We start from the raw sequence: 17,306 nt of genomic DNA on the forward strand, positions 1-17,306 counted from the left end.
TTTTTTTTTTTTTTTTTGAGACAGAGTCTCGCTCTGTTGCCCAGGCTGGAGTGCAGTGGTGCGATCTCGGCTCACTGCAACCTCCACTTCCTGGGTTCAAGCGATTCTCCTGCCTCAGCCTCCCGAGTGGCTGAGATTACAGGCATGAACCACCACACCTGGTATTTTTGTATTTTTAGTAGAGATGGGGTTTTACCATGTTGGCCAGGCTGGTCTTGAACTCCTGACCTCAGGTGATCCGCCCGTCTCAGCCTCCCAAAATGCTGGGATTACAAGCATGAGCCACCGTGCCTGGACAATAGTTGTTTTTTAAGAATACTTTTTTTTTTTTTTTAAAAAGAAGAGTTTTAAATTTACAGAAAAGTTGGAAAGATAGTATGTGGAGATCCCATGTAGCCTGTACCCAGCTTCCCCTATTGGGCAGTTTTACCTTAGTGTGGTGCATTTGCTGCAATCACTGAACCGATGTTGATACATTGTTCTTAACTAAAGGCCATACTTTACTGGACTTTTCTTAGTTTTTCCCTAAAGCCTTTTTCTGTTCCAGGCTCCCACCCAGGACACCACTTTACATCTAGGTGGTGTGTCTCCCTAGGCTCCTCATGGCTGTGACCGAGTCTCACACTTGGTTTTTGGGGACCTTGACAATTTGAGGCATGCTAGTCAGTATTTTGTAGAGTGTCCTTCCATTGGGATGTGTCCGATGTTTTCCTCATTCTTTGACCGGTGTTATGGGTTTCTGAGAGGAAGGCCACACAGGTAGAGTACCACTCTTACCACATCATATCATGAGGACTGTCTGACACCTTCTTTTTTTTTTTTTTTTTTTTTTTGAGACGGAGTCTCTGTCACCCAGGCTGGAGTACAGTGGTATGATCTTGGCTCACTGCAACCTCTGCCTCCTGGGTTCAAGCGATTCTCCTGCCTCAGCCCCCCAAGTAGCTGGGATTACAGGCATGCGCCACCACACCTGGCTAATTTTTGTATTTTTAGTAGAGACAGGTTTCCCCACGTTGGCCAGGCTGGTCTCGAACTCCTGACCTCAGGTGATCCACCCACTTTGGCCTCCCAAAGTGCTGGGATTACAGGCATGAGCCACCGTGCCTGGCCCTCTGACCCTTTTTTAAAGCCCCATTTTATATTTCCAACATGAGGGCTCAGCACCCCTTCAAACCCACAGGATTGCTCCTTGGTGGCAGAGACAGAGGCCCCACACATACTGTCCTGGCCTCTGGCATCAGACGGACAATGGCAGGAGGCATGCTTCATTGGTGCTACCCCCTGGGTTGTGTGGTTGGAAAGAGACAATAACATGGTTGTGGGGAAGTAGAATCCCTGCTGGTCATCCCATCATGTAGGGAGACTGGCTCTGGGCCATCCTCATGTGGTGTTATTAGAGGCTGCCTGAATCCCGGCTAGGACGAAGAGCTCCCCTGTGTCTCAGTAGGCTGGCTACCCACTGTCCCACCACCACTGTCACCCAAACCCCCTTCTCCCATGCTATGACCCTGTTCAATTCCTGCCAACCCCTTCTTCCCACTCAGGAGGCAGGACCAGGGCTTGATTGTGAAACCTCTTGTCTGTTGTTACCATGGCAGTAGGTCTACTGGCTGTCAGAGCGAGGGACTGAAGGGGTGTGCACTCCAACCAGCTTGAAAGCCACTGTCCTGAGTATCTACGACTAATTAAACGGTAAAAGGAATTCATCCTCCTGGATCATATGGCTCATCAGGAGACATGACAGCCACAGGAATAGGTTAAAGAGAAAGGTAGGGAGCCTTTTCTGGGAACTCGAACACCTCCGGTGAGTTCTCACCTTACCTTTTGTTAGAGAGGAGTTGGGACCGTTCATGCTGGGAGTCAGATGTCTGGAGAAACAGCTTCGTGTGATCGAGTGAATTCACTGCTGGAGAATTTACCTGTTGGCCCCAGAAGGAGTTTCACAGTGTTAGCTTGAATCTAATGACATAGGAAGATGTTTTTGATGTAATTCTGTTTTTTTTTTTTTTTTTTTTTGAGATGGAGTCTCATTCTGTCACCCAGGCTGGAGTGCAGTGGCGCGATCTCGGCTCGCTGCAACCTCTGCCTCCTGGGTTCAAGCAATTCTCCTGCCTCAGCCTCCCGAGTAGCTGGGATTATAGGCACCTGCCATCACGTCTGGCTAATTTTTGTATTTATAGTAGAGACGGGGTTTCACCATGTTGGCCAGGCTGGTCTCGAACTCCTGACCTCAGGTGATCTGCCCACCTTGGCCTCCCAAAGTGCTGGGATTACAGGCATGAGCCGCCGTACCCGGCCTTGATGTAATTCTTAAGGGGAACAAGACAGCTATAAAAGTTAGTGTACACAATGTGTATGGCCAAAAAAAAAATCTAGACATGGTAATGACCATAATGATGGGCATCAACATACTGTCTAGGGATGGTAAAGAATTATGGGTAATGTTTAATTTATTCTTTATGCTTTCCTGTGCTTTCCCAGTTTTCCAAGTTGAACATGTATTCCTTTATAAACGTAGAAAAAAATGTTTAAAATGTTATCTTCATTCTTCAAAAATACTTTCTGATTTTGCTTCTCCTTGTCCCAAAAACCCCCTACTAAAGTCAGGAGACATCCACCGAGCACTTCGTGTAGGGGAACAGCTCTGCCATGGTGCTCTGCAAGTTGCACGTCCCCACATAGGCCTCAAGAGCAAGGCATAGATCACAGCTGGTCTAAGTCTTGGCAGAATGCCCTGTAAGCCTCCTGGAATGTGAGCGCATACAGGAAGCTTGCGAGTAGTTGCTACTAGGTTATTTTCCACTTGCTTCCCTATCTTCCTGGAAGGCTATCCTAGAAGTTTCTTGTCACCTCTCTTGTTCTGATGAGGTTTGGAGCTTTCTGCCTCTGCCCGCTTAGGGTACAGCTGCAGGCTATAGAACTGCTCAGGGGCAGCATGGAATTGGCCTCTCTGTACCAGTGTATCCCACCATCCCCCTTGCTGTCATCTGGTCCCTTTTGTTTCAGTGACATCCTGTGGGGCAGAGGACACATGGAGCTGACACCCTTGCTTACTCTGGCTTTCGCTGTCTCTGTAAGTCATACACTGTCTGAATGTGTCAGCTTTGCCTGGACACTTCCTGAGTTTCACTGGATGACCCTTGTCGACCGGTCAGTGGTGGACTCCCTCGGGCACCAGCTGGGGAAGGCCCCATTTACTGATGAACTTGCTAGGAAGGGCTCTTAACCTGGAGTCCACAGACAGAATCCAGGGGCTCTGCCAATGTGGATGGGAACCAATCACATCTATATATTTCCCTAACTGCTACCTGAAATTATTTCTTTCAGTGATAAATGTAGACAACAAACCACAGAAATGTTAGCAGTACCTGTAGCTTTGTCACCAACAGAAATCAAGCGTATTTTCATATCACCTGACAGTTGGTGCAGAGATCTTGAAATATTGTGTCATTTCATCATTACTTTGCAGTTGCGATAAATATTGGGCCTACACCTAGATCTTATCAATTAATGCGTTTTAAAAGTGGTACACGTATTACTATACCATAACTGAAAATATTTTGATAACCGTATTTCATTCTAACTGGTTTTCTTTGTTATCTCATGCATTTAATTTTATCCAAATATTCTTCTCCATTGTCCTGCCACATGGCCACTTGCTATCACACTGGTTATTGCTTGGCTATGTTCTTGGCAAATCATCTTCTCTGGCTCTCAGCTTTCTTGTCCTTAAAATGAAGGGATCAGCCTGTCAGATAATCACTAAGCGTTCTGCCAGCCAGACAAGTGATCTGATTGTGCGTATTTTAGCACTTCCGCTGTGCCACAACTGAGGCGTTACATGAGGAAAACTGAAACTGGGATTTTGTGCTAACACTTATGGAAAGGTTATTTTAGCGTTCATCAAACAGAAAACTTCTAAGAATTTGTCTAGAAAATATGCAAAAAATTATCTACAAATATGTTTTGAGTAAAAAACTAGAAACAACCTAAATATTAAACAATAGGATATTAAAACATATTTACATGATGGAACAGTAACAGCCATTAAAACAACGCTGTAGGATAATAACATGAAAAATAGCCATGCTATACAATTAATTTTTAAAAGCCATTTGCGATACTTGAACATGCTAGATGACGAGTTGGTGGGTGCAGCGCACCAGCATGGCACATGTATACATATGTAACTTACCTGCACATTGGGCACATGTACCATAAAACCTAAAGTATAATAATAATAATAATAATAATAATAATAATAATAATAAAAGAAAAAAAAAGAAACATAAAAAAAAGAAAAAAAAAGTTAATTATCCCTCCAAAGAATCATTTAAATGTCATAATGCATCAATTATACCAATAAACAATTTTATCAATAGTTACTATGTATATATTTTTAATAAAATTATTTTATGATAAAAAAGAACAGTTATGTGATTTATTATTATTATTATTATTATTATCATTATTATTATTATTATTTTGAGATAGGGCCTTGCTCAGTCACCCAGGCTGGAGTGCAGTGGGTCTATCACTGCTCACTGCAGCCTCGACCTCCCAGGCTCAGGCACTCTGCCCATCTCAGATTCGCAGGTAGCTGAGACTATAGGCACATACTACCATGCCTGGCTAATTATTTTTATGTTCATTTTGGTAGAGACAGGGTCTTGCCACGTTAACCAGGCTGGTCTTGAATTCCTGGGCTCAAGTGATCCTCCTGCTGCAGCCTTCCAAAGTGCTGGGATTACAGGCATGAGCCACCGTGCCCAGCCTGATTCTATTTGTACAAAAACATATGGATATATATGCATAGAAATCAAGGTAAAAGAATATAATCAAACATTGTTAATATAAATTACATTTAAGTAGAGGAATTATGGTGATTTTTACTTTCTTCTTTGTGTTTTTCTGCCTAGTAAAATTTCTATAATTCATATTCACATATATATGACTGATAAGAAAAACAATAAATGTCAGTAGGAAATCAGTGGAGAATATCACACAAAGCATTGGTGGCAAACCCACTGATTTTTGGGAGCTGCATCTTTTATCCCTAATTTTTCCATTAATCAGGCAGAATTTTAGGCATGAGAGCAAGGAAACAATGAACCCCTGACCTTTTGTCATCCTTGTTACTACAGTGAGCACCTGCTTCATGAGCAGGGGCTGACAGCATGGGGGCCTGTGGGTCAAAGCCCCCACTGTGTGTGTCTCTTGACAGCCCCAATGGGACTGCATGACTGGCCCCTCCCCAGCTTCCCTGGTGTTCCCCAGGCCATAGGCCATACCTGCAGGTTGGTGGCCTCCTCTGCCCACCAGACTTCAAACTCTTTCTGTAGCTTCACCTTGGCTTTGTCCATGAGCAGCTGCAAGTGCTCGATCTCCACCTTCAGGGCTTTCAGGCGAGTGAACATTGTTTTATACCTGCGGTGGAATCAGGGAAGAGTCAGGGCACTGCTGTCTTGAAAGCATGGCATGGAAGGAGGGCTGTAAATGAATAGGGCCTGTGCCTCAGAATCCCAGCAGAGCTGCCCTGGTGCTCAGGGACTGGGACCCTATAGGAGCTTCGGAGGCCAGGCTATGGCACCAGGGTTTGAGTCCATCGCAGAGAAGCAGAGGGAGACATTTTGGTCCAGTAGGCCCATGGGAATCCGTGTGTGAGATGAATAACCTCTCCCCCAAGAATGAGAACTGCCATTTGCTGAGCACTTACTAAGGGATAAGCATTGCTGCACACACTCAACCTATATAAACTCATTTAATCCTCCTCACAACCCTATGAAGGAGATACTATGATTATCACCTCCATTTTACAGATTTGGAACCTGAGACAGGTATGAAGAGGTTATATAACTTGCTCTATGGGACAGAGATAACTGAGGAGCCAGGATTTGAACCCAGGTGGTCTGGTTCTAGAACCACAGTCTTAACTGCCTCACCATTCCACTGGTTCACCTTCATGCTGAGGACCAAAAGTAACACTGTGCTTATGAATGCATACATATATTGGTTTTGGGAATGCTATAATGAATCAGAAATTGTTCAATAGGAAACAGTCCAATAGCCAGGCCGAAGAGATAAGTTGGCCTCTAATGTGACACTGAGATTGGAAATGTGGGCCAAGGGGACAAGATGAAGATGGAGTAAAGAAGACACAAGAAGAATGGGTTGGACGCTGGGTGTGGTGGTTCACACCTGTAATCCCAGTACTTTGGGAGGCTGAGGCAGGTGGATCACCTGAGGTCAGGAGTTCGAGACCAATCTGAGCCTACATGGTGAAACCCTGTTTCTACTAAAAATACACAATTAGCTGGGTGTTGTGGTGCATGGCTGTAATCCCAGCTACTCTAGAGGCTGAGGCAGGAGAACTGCTTGAACCCGGGAGATGGAGTTTGCAGTGAGCCAAGATCACACTACTGCACTGCAGCCTGGGAAACAAAGTGAGGCTCCAACTCAAAAAAAAAAAAAAAAAAGGTGGGGGGTTGGAAAGAAACTGAGGAAAATGAACAGAGCGAGGGAGAAGGTGGACGACTGGCGAGGGCCCCAAGGGAGTGGAGAGCGACAGCAGCGTGTGTGCTCAGGTAGACTTCTGTAGGAAGACACCTGCACATCTGCCAGGAGCAACCTGAAGACCAGCGCCTGGGGCTCTGATCTCCTGGGTGTGCGTCTGGGGGGGCAGGGGCAGCAGCGCATGCCAGGTCAGCTGGGGGTTGGGGTGGGGCAGGGAGTGTGCTGCAGTGACACCACCAGCTCCTTGAGGCGGGGAAGATGACTTTAGTCTCTCCAGAGCCTACCCATGGCATGGGGGAGATAGCACACATATGTGCTTTATAAATGCATCAATGAATGAGTGGATGCAGCTTGATCAGCATGTGGAGCAAGATTCGGTGACCATGCTGTATATCAGGAATGGCTACATGCCTGTTTATGCTTGAGGCTCCTCACTCTGTAAATGAAGTCGTTTGGAGACCCCAAATGCCTGCGGCTGCGTGAGAGTATAACGTTCTCAGGACTCGGAGGGAAGTGGACGTCAGCCACAGGCGTGCGGAAAACCACCGTGGTCATACTTCTTGGCTCCCGTAGGTGGCAGCAGTGGACAAGCCCAGCTGCTTCCCGGGCCTGGCTTGGCTTGTTCTGCATTCTAACCTCACACTGCCTGGGGTCCTGCCTTTCACACCTGCCTGCTCAAAGGCAGCCCCTCCTCCTCCTGCTGTTCTAGGATCCAGCTGCTGGACCCACATCCCTGAGTAGCTGCAGCCCTGGGCAGCTCCAGGACGACACTGAGACCCTGGGAGGCTGGGCTCGGGCTGTGTGTGGCTAAAACGAAGGGCACCTTCTCTTTTCTTCCTCCAGTTGTGATCGCAGCTTCTCCTCCTGCTGGTCTGGCATCAGAGGCACGGCCATGTTTTCCGAGATTCCTGTAGAAGGAAGGTGCTGATGGGATGGTGAGAAAGAAAGGTAAAAGGAAAAGTGTGATATGTGGGCAGATGACAGAGTTCAAGGGTACCCCAAGAAGAAAGGGGCCCCTGTGAGTTCCTTCTGGGGCCTCTTGGTGGCAACCTCTGCTCAGCTGAAAGCCCTGAGAGGAGCAGCTTCCAGGGTTATTGTCCCTCTGCTGTCCCTCCCACTGCCAACATCTGTCACTGGAAGGGAATCTCCCTCTGTGTCTACTAATCCTTTTACTATTGAGCTCATTCATTTCCTGTTGAGTGTCCAGGGAAGACGCAAAATAGCATTTCCCCATCCTCTGATAAAGAGCCCTTCAGGGCCGGGCACAGTGGCTCATGCCTGTAATCCCAGCACTTTGGGAGGCTGAGGCAGGCGGATCACCTGAGGTCAGGAGTTCGAGACTGGCCTGGCCAAAATGGTCAAACCCCATCTCTACTAAAAATACAAAAATTAGCCAGGCGTGGTGGCGGGCGCCTATAATCCCAGCTACTAGGGAGGCTGAGGCAGGAGAATTGCTTGAACCTGGGAGGCGGAGGTTGCAGTGAGCTGAGATCATGCCATTGCACTCCAGCTTGGGCAACAAGAGAGAAACTCCATCTCAAACAAACAAACAAAAACAAAAGCCCTTCACAAACAAGGAAACCTCTCTAAACCATCTGACATCTTTCTCTGCACAAGTGGAGGTACTGAATTTCCAGCCTCAGAATCATGTCTCCTGTTTTTCACTCCCTCTGCAGCAGTGGTTCTCAAGCCTGTTGAACGCAGGCCATGTTAATTCACAACCAGGGTTGAGCCAAAGCCTTGGCAACGGGACCATGATGAGGCCCGGCGGAGGGCTGAGCACGTCAGCAGGGATCAGCTGCTGCGTGTGTCTGTGGCCCCACTGATGCCGACCTCTGTCTTCCCCCACATGACCGCCACTGGTTGCCTAGTTGCCTGGTTGCCTGCTCTGGCTATCGTGCTCATCTGAAGCTGGCTGTCTCCTAGCCCAGAGTGTGGGGACTTTTTATATTCTCCTAGGAGTCTCTTCGTGGTTGCCCTGCTTTTCTGAGCTCCACAGACAACATCTTAGAAGTCATACAGCCCTGCTTTTTACTCTATGTAGGGGAGACTCTGCTACAGTCCACGTGCTTCCAGACATGCTCAGACTGAATCCTTATAGCATTTATTTGTGATAAGTGTTATTATGCCCATTTTGCAGATAAGGATACTGAGGTTCAAAGAGGGTAAACTGCCCAAGTTATGTGCCTAACTTCAGGAAACTTGGATTCAAAAATCCTGTCTATAACATTTCTGACAGACGGTCATCTGCTTTCTGCTCAAATACTTCCAGGGATGAGGAGCTCGCTACTTTGCAGGATAGCACATTTCATGGTGGACAGCTCTGTTTCCTCCTACTTTTGAGCCAAGACATTTCCCACTAACTTCTTTTCACCTCTACTTTGGCTCTTTGGAGCAGTGTAGCATATCTTTCTTCTTAATCTGATGGTCCCTTAAATATCTGAACAACAACATCAAAATATCACATGTGTCTGGAACTTTTTTTTTTTTTTTTTGAGATGGAGTCTCACACTGTCACCAGGCTGGAGTGCAGCAGCGCGATCTCCACTGACTGCAATCTCTGCCTCCCAGGTTCAAGTGATTCTCCTGCCTCAGCCTCCTGAGTAGCTGGGATGTAGTCCATCCCAGGGTGGTGTGGTGATGATGTGGTGCGCACCACCACGCCCAGCTAATTTTTGTATTTTTAGTAGAGATGGGGTTTCACCATGTTGGCCAGGGTGGTCTTGATCTCTTGACCTCATGATCCACCCACCTTGGCCTCCTAAAGTGCTGGGATTACAGGTGTGAGCCACCGCACCCACCCAGCCCCCTTTTTTTTCTTAGACTGACTCCTGCTCAATCCCTCACCTGAAGTCTCAGCGACTTGGTTACTTTCCCATTTATCTTAAGTATGAAGCCAATGTCTGGACATAATACTTTCATGGGTCTGAAAGGTATAGAGTAGAGTAGGGCTCCTGCTATCTTTTAAAAATTTAAGCTCTATATTTTTGTAGTAGCTGAATTACTAACAATGACCATTTACTGGGGGCTTTCTATGTTCTAAGTTCTGCCAAATTCTACTAGGCACTGGGCTAAGTCCTCTATGTACCCTATTGCTAATTCTCAAAATAACCCTTCAAGGATGGCATTGCCATCTTGTTTCAGCTAGATTCTTAGTCTCAGAGAGGGCCATGGATAACCCAAGGTTACACAGCTACTAAATAGCAGAGCTGGGATGTGAACCCATTTGTTTTTTTCTGATTCCAAGGAGATAAATGTTTCTACCAGACAGCCTCCCCAACACTGCTTGTGATTTTTAGCAGCTCTGTCGTGGTTGGCCCCTATTAAGCTTGTGGTCAGTTTTAAAACTTGCATGTTTTTTTCATAAGTGATTGTCAAAATGTATCCTGTTTCAGTGTGATTGTCCTTTGATCCCAAAGGCAACACTTCACATTTATTGGTAGCCTAGGCTGCTGAGAGGTCTTTATTCTGTCACGCCATTATTCTTCCCCTTTGACTCCCTTACCCATTTGTTACCTGTGTCTTTTGTGTCATTAGCTTATTGATAACTATGCTAACTGGATCACAATTCTGTCTGTCATCTTCCAGGTGCCAGTGACCCCCTTTTCCTTATGTCAATTGCCAACTTTAAATCGACAGGCAGAGCAAGTGTCTTATTTCATTATCTAAACACAGGACATGCAGATACCATCAGCATCCCACCTGAAGTCCACACTGTCATCTGTGTCGGTGCAATTTATTGGCTCAGATGAGGCAGCCCGCCTGTTCACATCACCCACAGCCCCCCAAGTCTCAGGCACAGGAAGCCCTCAAGGGCAGAGATTGGGGTCCTCCTGCTCTTAGTGTCTTCCCCCAGTGCTCTGTTCAGACTCCATGTATAGGGTGACTCAGTGCCTCGCATGTTTGCTGGCCTTGTCTTCTTTGAAAGTCATCAGACTTGATAAACTGAAGGAAGTATCTTAACATGAAACTGACAATGGCAGGACTTTCAATGGACAAACTATTTCCTTTTTAAAAAGTTTCAGAGATGGGCCCAGGTATCTTCCAGCCTGCTAAAAAAGTAACACTGTGAATTTCCTTCCTCCTTTTAACACTTTTGTCCCCACCCCAAGGACACCCCCAAGAAATTCAGTGAAGCCCCCCTCTGCGGTGACTGGCTAGACGTCCTGCTGCAAGCCCAGTACGTGAGAGGCTGCTGGAGGCGGGCGGAGGAAGGGCTGCTGGACTCACAACAGGGCCATCTCACCCAGCCAGAAGAGGCAGTCTCCAGGGCTTGGTGAACAGACAGCAGAAGGTAGGAGGGACGGCCAGGGCGGCCTGCTTTTCCATATAAAGGCTGCGGTCACCCCATGTGAACGCAGAGCTCCTCTGTAGGAGGCAGGCTCTTGCCTTGCCCCATGGCTGGTTGTCTTTTCCTTGGGCATCTTGCAGGTTCCCTGGCAGGTCACAGAGTCTCAGGTGCCCTGGAAGTGTGTGAGGTGTTCGGGAGCCTTAGGCAAGGAGCACATTCTGAATGCAGCTGACACAAGCATGGAATGATAACATCAACGCCATTTGGGGAGTTGCTCAAGCCCATTCCCCGTGCAACACCACTTTCATTCTCACCACCTCAGCTGGCAGACATGATCACCTCTGCTTCACAATCAGGAAGACCAAGGCTTAGGGTGACTGGGTGGCTTGTGCGATGCCACAAAGCTACCAAATAGCAGCACAGGGCTTTGGATCCAAGCCTAGTCACTCATCCGCTTATTTAACAAATGTTTATCACACATTGACTATATGCCTGCCCCTGTTCTAGGGGGATTCCAGTGGGGAAGACAGACACTAAAACCACAAACAATTGAGTCTGCAACATCATGCTGGGGATCGGAAGGTGCTCTGAGGAAAGACAAAGCTGGGTAAAAAGACAGGATGACAGGGTGGAGGACTGCCATGCTAGGTAGGGTGGGTGAGGGCCTCTAAACGGCGGGACATTTGAGCAGTGACCTGAATGGAGGAAGGGAACAGGCATGCAGAAATCGGGGCGCAGAGTGTACAACAGTAAGTGCAAAGGGCCTGAGGTGTGAGCCTGCTTGCTGCATCTAACAACAACGAGAAGGCCAGGGCGCCTGAGCGGTTGGTAAGGGAAATCGTGGTGGGAGCTGAAGTCAGTGAAGAAACTGAGGCCAGACCCTGGAGGATCTTGGGAGCCATGGTAAGGACACTGGCTTTGAGAGAGATGGGAGGCTGGAGTATTTTGAGGAGAGGAATGGGCTCGATCTATTCCTTTGAAAGCAAAGTTGAGCGTTTTTTTTTGTTTGTTTGTTTTTGCTGATCAAGACAAAGCTACTCCAAATTGAACAACAGTTAATGTGGAGGTGGCGCCAGGAAGCCGGGAGTCTGTTGAAAGGGTCTGGGAAAGAAAGCTGGGGCAAGGGACCTTGGGAAGCCGGAATGAGGGCACAGCACACCCCATGACACAAACTACCCATGTTGTCATGACAACCAAATGGGCCTGCTGCCCAAGGTGATGTCTGCTTGGTGAAATGCATTGCAGCCTCACCAGGAGACAGCCTCTGGCTGCTTCTGATATGTTCTGAGGCTTGGCTCATCAGTAACCTCTGAAGAGAAATAGGGGCTGGGAACTCAAAGGGAACCAAACAAAAGCGACTGAGCAAGAACAGAAGAAGAGGGAGTAACTACAAAGGGCATTTGAGTTTTGTAGGTCTCCATCCCCACGGGGACTCTGGCCAGGGACAGAGCCTCCCATCACCTGACAGGAGGCACAGGGAGCCCTCCTTTCAAGGACAGGATTCTGGCTGGGACAGCAGCACAGGAGCTCACAGTGCCCAGTGGCCTGTGAGGTCACACTGTTCATCTGTGGGGAGGCAGCTGCCTCCAAAGCAGTACAAAAGCGAGAGAAGGGTTTCACTCAGTGGCTGTAGGTCTGAATGGCACACAGGAAGAAGCCCTGAGCAGTCAAACAGTAACTGAAGCTTCAAGTTGGGAGGACGCACAGACGCACAGTCCCGGGCTGACCTTATCTCTGAAGTCACGGGTGTTTTGGAATTAGCTGTGCAAGGACCAGAGGGGCTCTTGCTGGGAAGGCCAGCCAAGATGTGGACCCCCTCCTTCCTAACATAATTTCTACTGGAAAGATCTCTGCAACTCCTTGTCCCACTTCCCCATGCCCTCCTCTCAAACGCTCTCTCTCCCACGCAGTTATCTGATGTTTGAAATGTGCAGAATCGTTTCTTTGGTTCAATGGTTCTCAACTGGGGGTGCACATCAGAATCACTTAAGGAGCTTGTAAAAGCACACAGACAGCTGGGCCCTACTCCAGACCTACTGAGTTAAAATTTGTCGATAGGGTCCCCTGGTGATTCCAATGCTCACCCCTTGTTAAGAAACACTGCTTATGGCTTCAAGCCCAGTTTCAATGCAAGTACTCTGTGCAGAAGTTACTGAGAATACAGGCCCTGCAGAAGTTTAGATAGGAAGGTGTGTGGCAGCCAGCACGTCCCCTACATGCCTGCCTGCTTTCCAGACCTTTAGGAGCCACTGTGATAAAGGTAAAAAGCGCTTCAGGGGTTTGCAACCAGGAAAACACAGTCTCTGTAAGGTTGAAACTGCCTGCATCTGGCCCTTGTAGGTGCTTGATAAAATCTGAATAATGATAACCATCGCACAGCTGCTACATGGGTTAGGAACTTCATATGTATTGTCTTGTATAATCTACAACTCCCACTCCAGGTGGGGAAACTGAGCTCTGATAGAGGAAGTAATTGCCCAGGATGGCACTGCTAGTAAGCAGAGCTAGTGGGAGAACTGGCTCTGTCTGATTTCAAAGCTGGTGCTCTTGCCTCTGTAAGTGATTCCAATAATGAAGGAAGCCACAGGGCAGATTATTGAAGTCTGTATTGACTCGTCGTTGGTATTTGAAGGTGTTGCTCTTTTCCATGAATGCCTTTTAGATCTGGGGCTGGGGCTGAGAGAAAGTCTTAGTGTCTTCCCCTGGTGCTGGCCTGTGAAGTCTGCCCTTTAATAACCGAAATCCATGACCCGTGCCCCAATCCCATATGGCATTTGCAGCTTGCCTGCTAGGTGTGAAGAGCTATCTACCCACTCTCCAGGGTCAGCCCACAGAATGCCCACAGCCAGCCTGTTCCATGCCCTTGGCTGGACTAGGAATCCTAAAGATGATGTTGAAATTTCCAACCATTCACCAAAGCCAAAAGGGGCCCTCTGGGCCTCTGTAGAGCAAAGGCTGTGGGACCCACATGGCTGTCACCTAACCAGTGCCCTGTGTGGGAAGGGGAAGTGAGTTATGTGGCTCTACCATGGCAGACAAGACATCAGAGCCAGGAGGCATTCCAGCTGGTCGTCTTGGCCATCCAACTATCATTTGCTGAATACCCACTCTGGGCCTCCTTGGGGCTCAGCTGTCTCACACAACCATAGATCACTTCAGCCTCACCTTGTTTGAGAAGTCAAAGTGTCTATTCTTACGGAGATTGATGGTGTTCATAGCTCAATTACCACAATGGTCAGCAGCTCAGAGGCAAAGATTCTGGCTTCCCGATCAGACCATTTCCTGTTTAATGGCTCAAATTTATTGTCAGCTGGAGCCGTCACATGCCGACGGGTGCTCAGTGCTGCCATCCATCCTGGTGCTGATTTTGTAACACCTTAGCGGACCCAAGCATGCCCAGATTTAAGGGTGTGCTGAATGACCCTGCGAACACATGGCTGTGCCTGATAATTTCTTGGGCACACTCACCCCCACTGCCACAGGCCCTGCGCTCACTGCCACTGCCTTCCTCTCAGGAAGAGCAGGGCACTCTGTGAGAAGATAAATGGCTGTACTTTAGTACAATCAGAAACGTGCCAGATGCCTGCTTGTAGCAAAACCCAGGCCCTGACAGTCCCCTCATAGAAGGCCATCCACCATCTCTTCCTGCATGAGTGATCTTCCCTGCTATGACTGTGGGCCTCTCTGTCCAAGGTTGTCCCCCTGGGATGGCGGCCTCTCTCCTTCAGATCTGCTCCTTCTCACCAGCATGTTCTCTGTGGAGGAGGCAGACCATAAAGTCAGAGGGTCAGCGTGTACTAGGGTCAGTCGGCAATATAAAGGAGACCCTAGGGCCATACACCATACACACGGAAGACATTCCTAATCTTATTACTGCTTGAACTTGGCATGGATCCCATTCGTGGTCACCTCTGTTCAAATGGGAGCTCTCTCTCATCTCTCTCCACCACTCCTTCTGCTGGAACCCCAGATCCATCTTTTGGTTACTGGTCTGCATTTCTCTTATCACCACCACTAAGAGCCTGGATCGGTGATTTCTGGGTCTGACCCACAAGGTTCCCCTTTTTCCCTGGCGCACAGCACCTCTCCCAGCCTACCCCTCCAGGGGCAGCCTTCAGGTCCACTGTGACTTTCTCACTGCCCCACTGGAAGTGTGCCTGAAGTTCTGAACTCAGGTTTCTCTCAAAGCTCTGAGTACTTTGGCAGTTCTCCCTCCTGTCACTTAAGCCTCATGGACTTCTGGTGACCATATGGCTCAGTGCAGTGGCTTCTCAGAGACATTAGTAGGAAACTTGGCATGCCTACAATCCAGCTGCATCTTTATTGCACTGGACCAGCCAGGGGGCAGTGTTCTCAGGACACATATGATCTTTTGGGGAGAGCAGTTTTTCTTGCACCTATAAGAGCCAGCACAGGCATTCTTCCTATGAAAACCTCTAATGAAGATGGTTAGTAGGGTTCCATCGATTCTCTTGACTGGCTAATTAGAGAAATTTCAGGAGTTTTAAAAATTGAGTTGCGGATCCTTCATCAAGCGGTCTCCCTTTACTTTTGGAAAACATACCTGCTACTAGCCAATTTGTAAATTAATCCTTTCATTTGGCAATAATTTATCATATATTGGAGTCAAAAGTGAGTTCTGAGACAGACCACACAGTAGAACTGGCACATTTTCAAAGTGAAATGGCGAGAGCTGGCTAGACAACCCAAACACAGTCACATCAGCATTTGAAAAGGGCCAAAATAAATGTTTGATGAGAATTCCTTTAAAAAGAGCTAGCAGTTTGCCTAAGCCTACCTCCTCTCCCTCCTTGGGGGTGGTGTGTGTGGAGATGCTTCTTCCTCCCTCAGGGGCAGCGAAGGAGCCCGAGAGACCACGCAGAAAGTTTGCTGAGAATTCTCAGGGATCTGTGTGGGTGCTGGGGGTGGGGGGCAAGAAGGCCAGTGTGCACTACTGTCTGATTTTTATTCAGGAGCTCTAGAGGGTGGGGCATGGGCTGATGATCTGCTAGTGGCAAGAGCAGGGTTACTACTGTGTTTCTGTTGATCCAACATTGGCTATAAGCACAGAAGAGAGGCAGGTTAGAGGCATTTTGGATCAGTGGTGTGCTGGTAAGTGTTTAATAACCAGCTCTCTGGAAGAAAAAAGCCCTGATTTTCAGTGTTTGCCAATTTTGGGGGTACAAATACTCCTGTTCAGTCTACCAACATGATGTTCCTGAATTTGGAGTTGGGAAAAAATGTACACGATCAGCCCTTGCGAGCCAGTGGGAGCTGGCTCCAGCACGCCTCTGAGCTCCTCTACCACAACACTTGACACTTACATTCTTTCTCATGGGGCCACCTGGAGGGGCAATGGGAATGCGGGAGAAGGAAACCTGGAGGCGGGCAACCTGGGGGTGGTATGCTGGGCCTATTCCTAGCCCATTGACTTCTCCACCCTCTTTTACCTTCCTTACACCCTCTGCCTTCTGTCTGGGCTCCTCCAGTGGGGAACAGCAGCAAGTAACTGGAGGGTAGGAGGAGAGAGAGGGCAAGCTGTTTCTTCATGGGAGACATCTCTGCGGGGGTCACAAGCTGGACACATGGCTTGACTGAAGGTCACAGCTCGTATCAGATGGCCAGGGCCTTTCTGCACAGCCCTGACAGTCTTTAAATTCTAGTAACTTCTCCCTGTCTTGTCCAGGCCTAGGGACAGCAATGCTTCCTGCCTTGCTGCAGCGACTATCTCTGGGGTGCTCTCCCTTGCAGTTTCCTTACACTCTGCTTATGCCTCTGTAGATAGGTCCTTATCCAATTCTCTTCACAATGTCTCATCTGAGGGCTGACATCTGCTTCTTGTTAGGACCCTGGCCCATATAGATTCAAATTGGGTAAGGAACCGTCCAATAAGGCACATTCCCTCAAGTTAAGGGACCTGCTGGTGAGGGATCTCCAGAGACCCATGAAACCACCCCAAATTAGGAAAAGTCTGCTTTGAATATCTACCAGGCCCAGAGAGTCCAAGGCCACATTACAGCAAAACCATTCAAGTGAGATTTTTACCAATGGCCCTTCCTCCCTTCCTTCTTTCCTCTAATCCCTTCTTGAGGAAATTGAGCCTTAGCAGGCTAAGGAAGGGAGGGAGTTAGAAAGAGAGAAGCTGATGACTATTTCCCTTGCCTCTTCACAGTTGGCCTGAGTTGGGGTAAGGGAGAGAAGTCTTATCTCTTGGTGAAATCAGAATTATTAAGATTGCAATTACTATATCAAATGACCACTCTTTTCGGTTTGTAATTAACAATGAATGACCAATTCAGTTATGGGGTTGATCAATTTCCATCCAGGGGCAGAGGAAGAACTTTCCCTCCTATGAAGATGGAAAGAGATGGTGGGAGAACAACACAAAAGTAACCTTCAGGGCACTTCCCTGTATCATTCATGTCAGGCACACCATCGACAGCTATTAAGTCCCTACCAAAAATTACAATGCGCCTGGAGAAGAAAATAAGTGGTAAATTTT

General features: G+C 47.9%; 1 protein-coding gene across 3 annotated transcripts in view; it reads right to left on the bottom strand.

The window, feature by feature from the left end:
• The window catches only part of KIF6 (kinesin family member 6), a 386,393-nt gene that overhangs the window by 25,392 nt on the left and 343,695 nt on the right, over positions 1-17,306 (bottom strand). For all 3 annotated transcript variants that reach the window (XM_024248395.3, XM_054558770.2, XM_054558771.2), the window contains 3 exons: positions 7,337-7,421; positions 5,292-5,427; positions 1,822-1,919 (listed from right to left, as the gene is read on the bottom strand). In XM_024248395.3, the coding sequence (XP_024104163.3) occupies positions 1,822-1,919; positions 5,292-5,427; positions 7,337-7,421 (319 nt within the window). The remainder of the gene's footprint in view (positions 1-1,821; positions 1,920-5,291; positions 5,428-7,336; positions 7,422-17,306) is intronic.

Source organism: Pongo abelii, chromosome 5 (genome assembly GCF_028885655.2).
Source record: "Pongo abelii isolate AG06213 chromosome 5, NHGRI_mPonAbe1-v2.0_pri, whole genome shotgun sequence".
In the NCBI taxonomy this organism is placed as follows: domain Eukaryota; kingdom Metazoa; phylum Chordata; class Mammalia; order Primates; family Hominidae; genus Pongo; species Pongo abelii.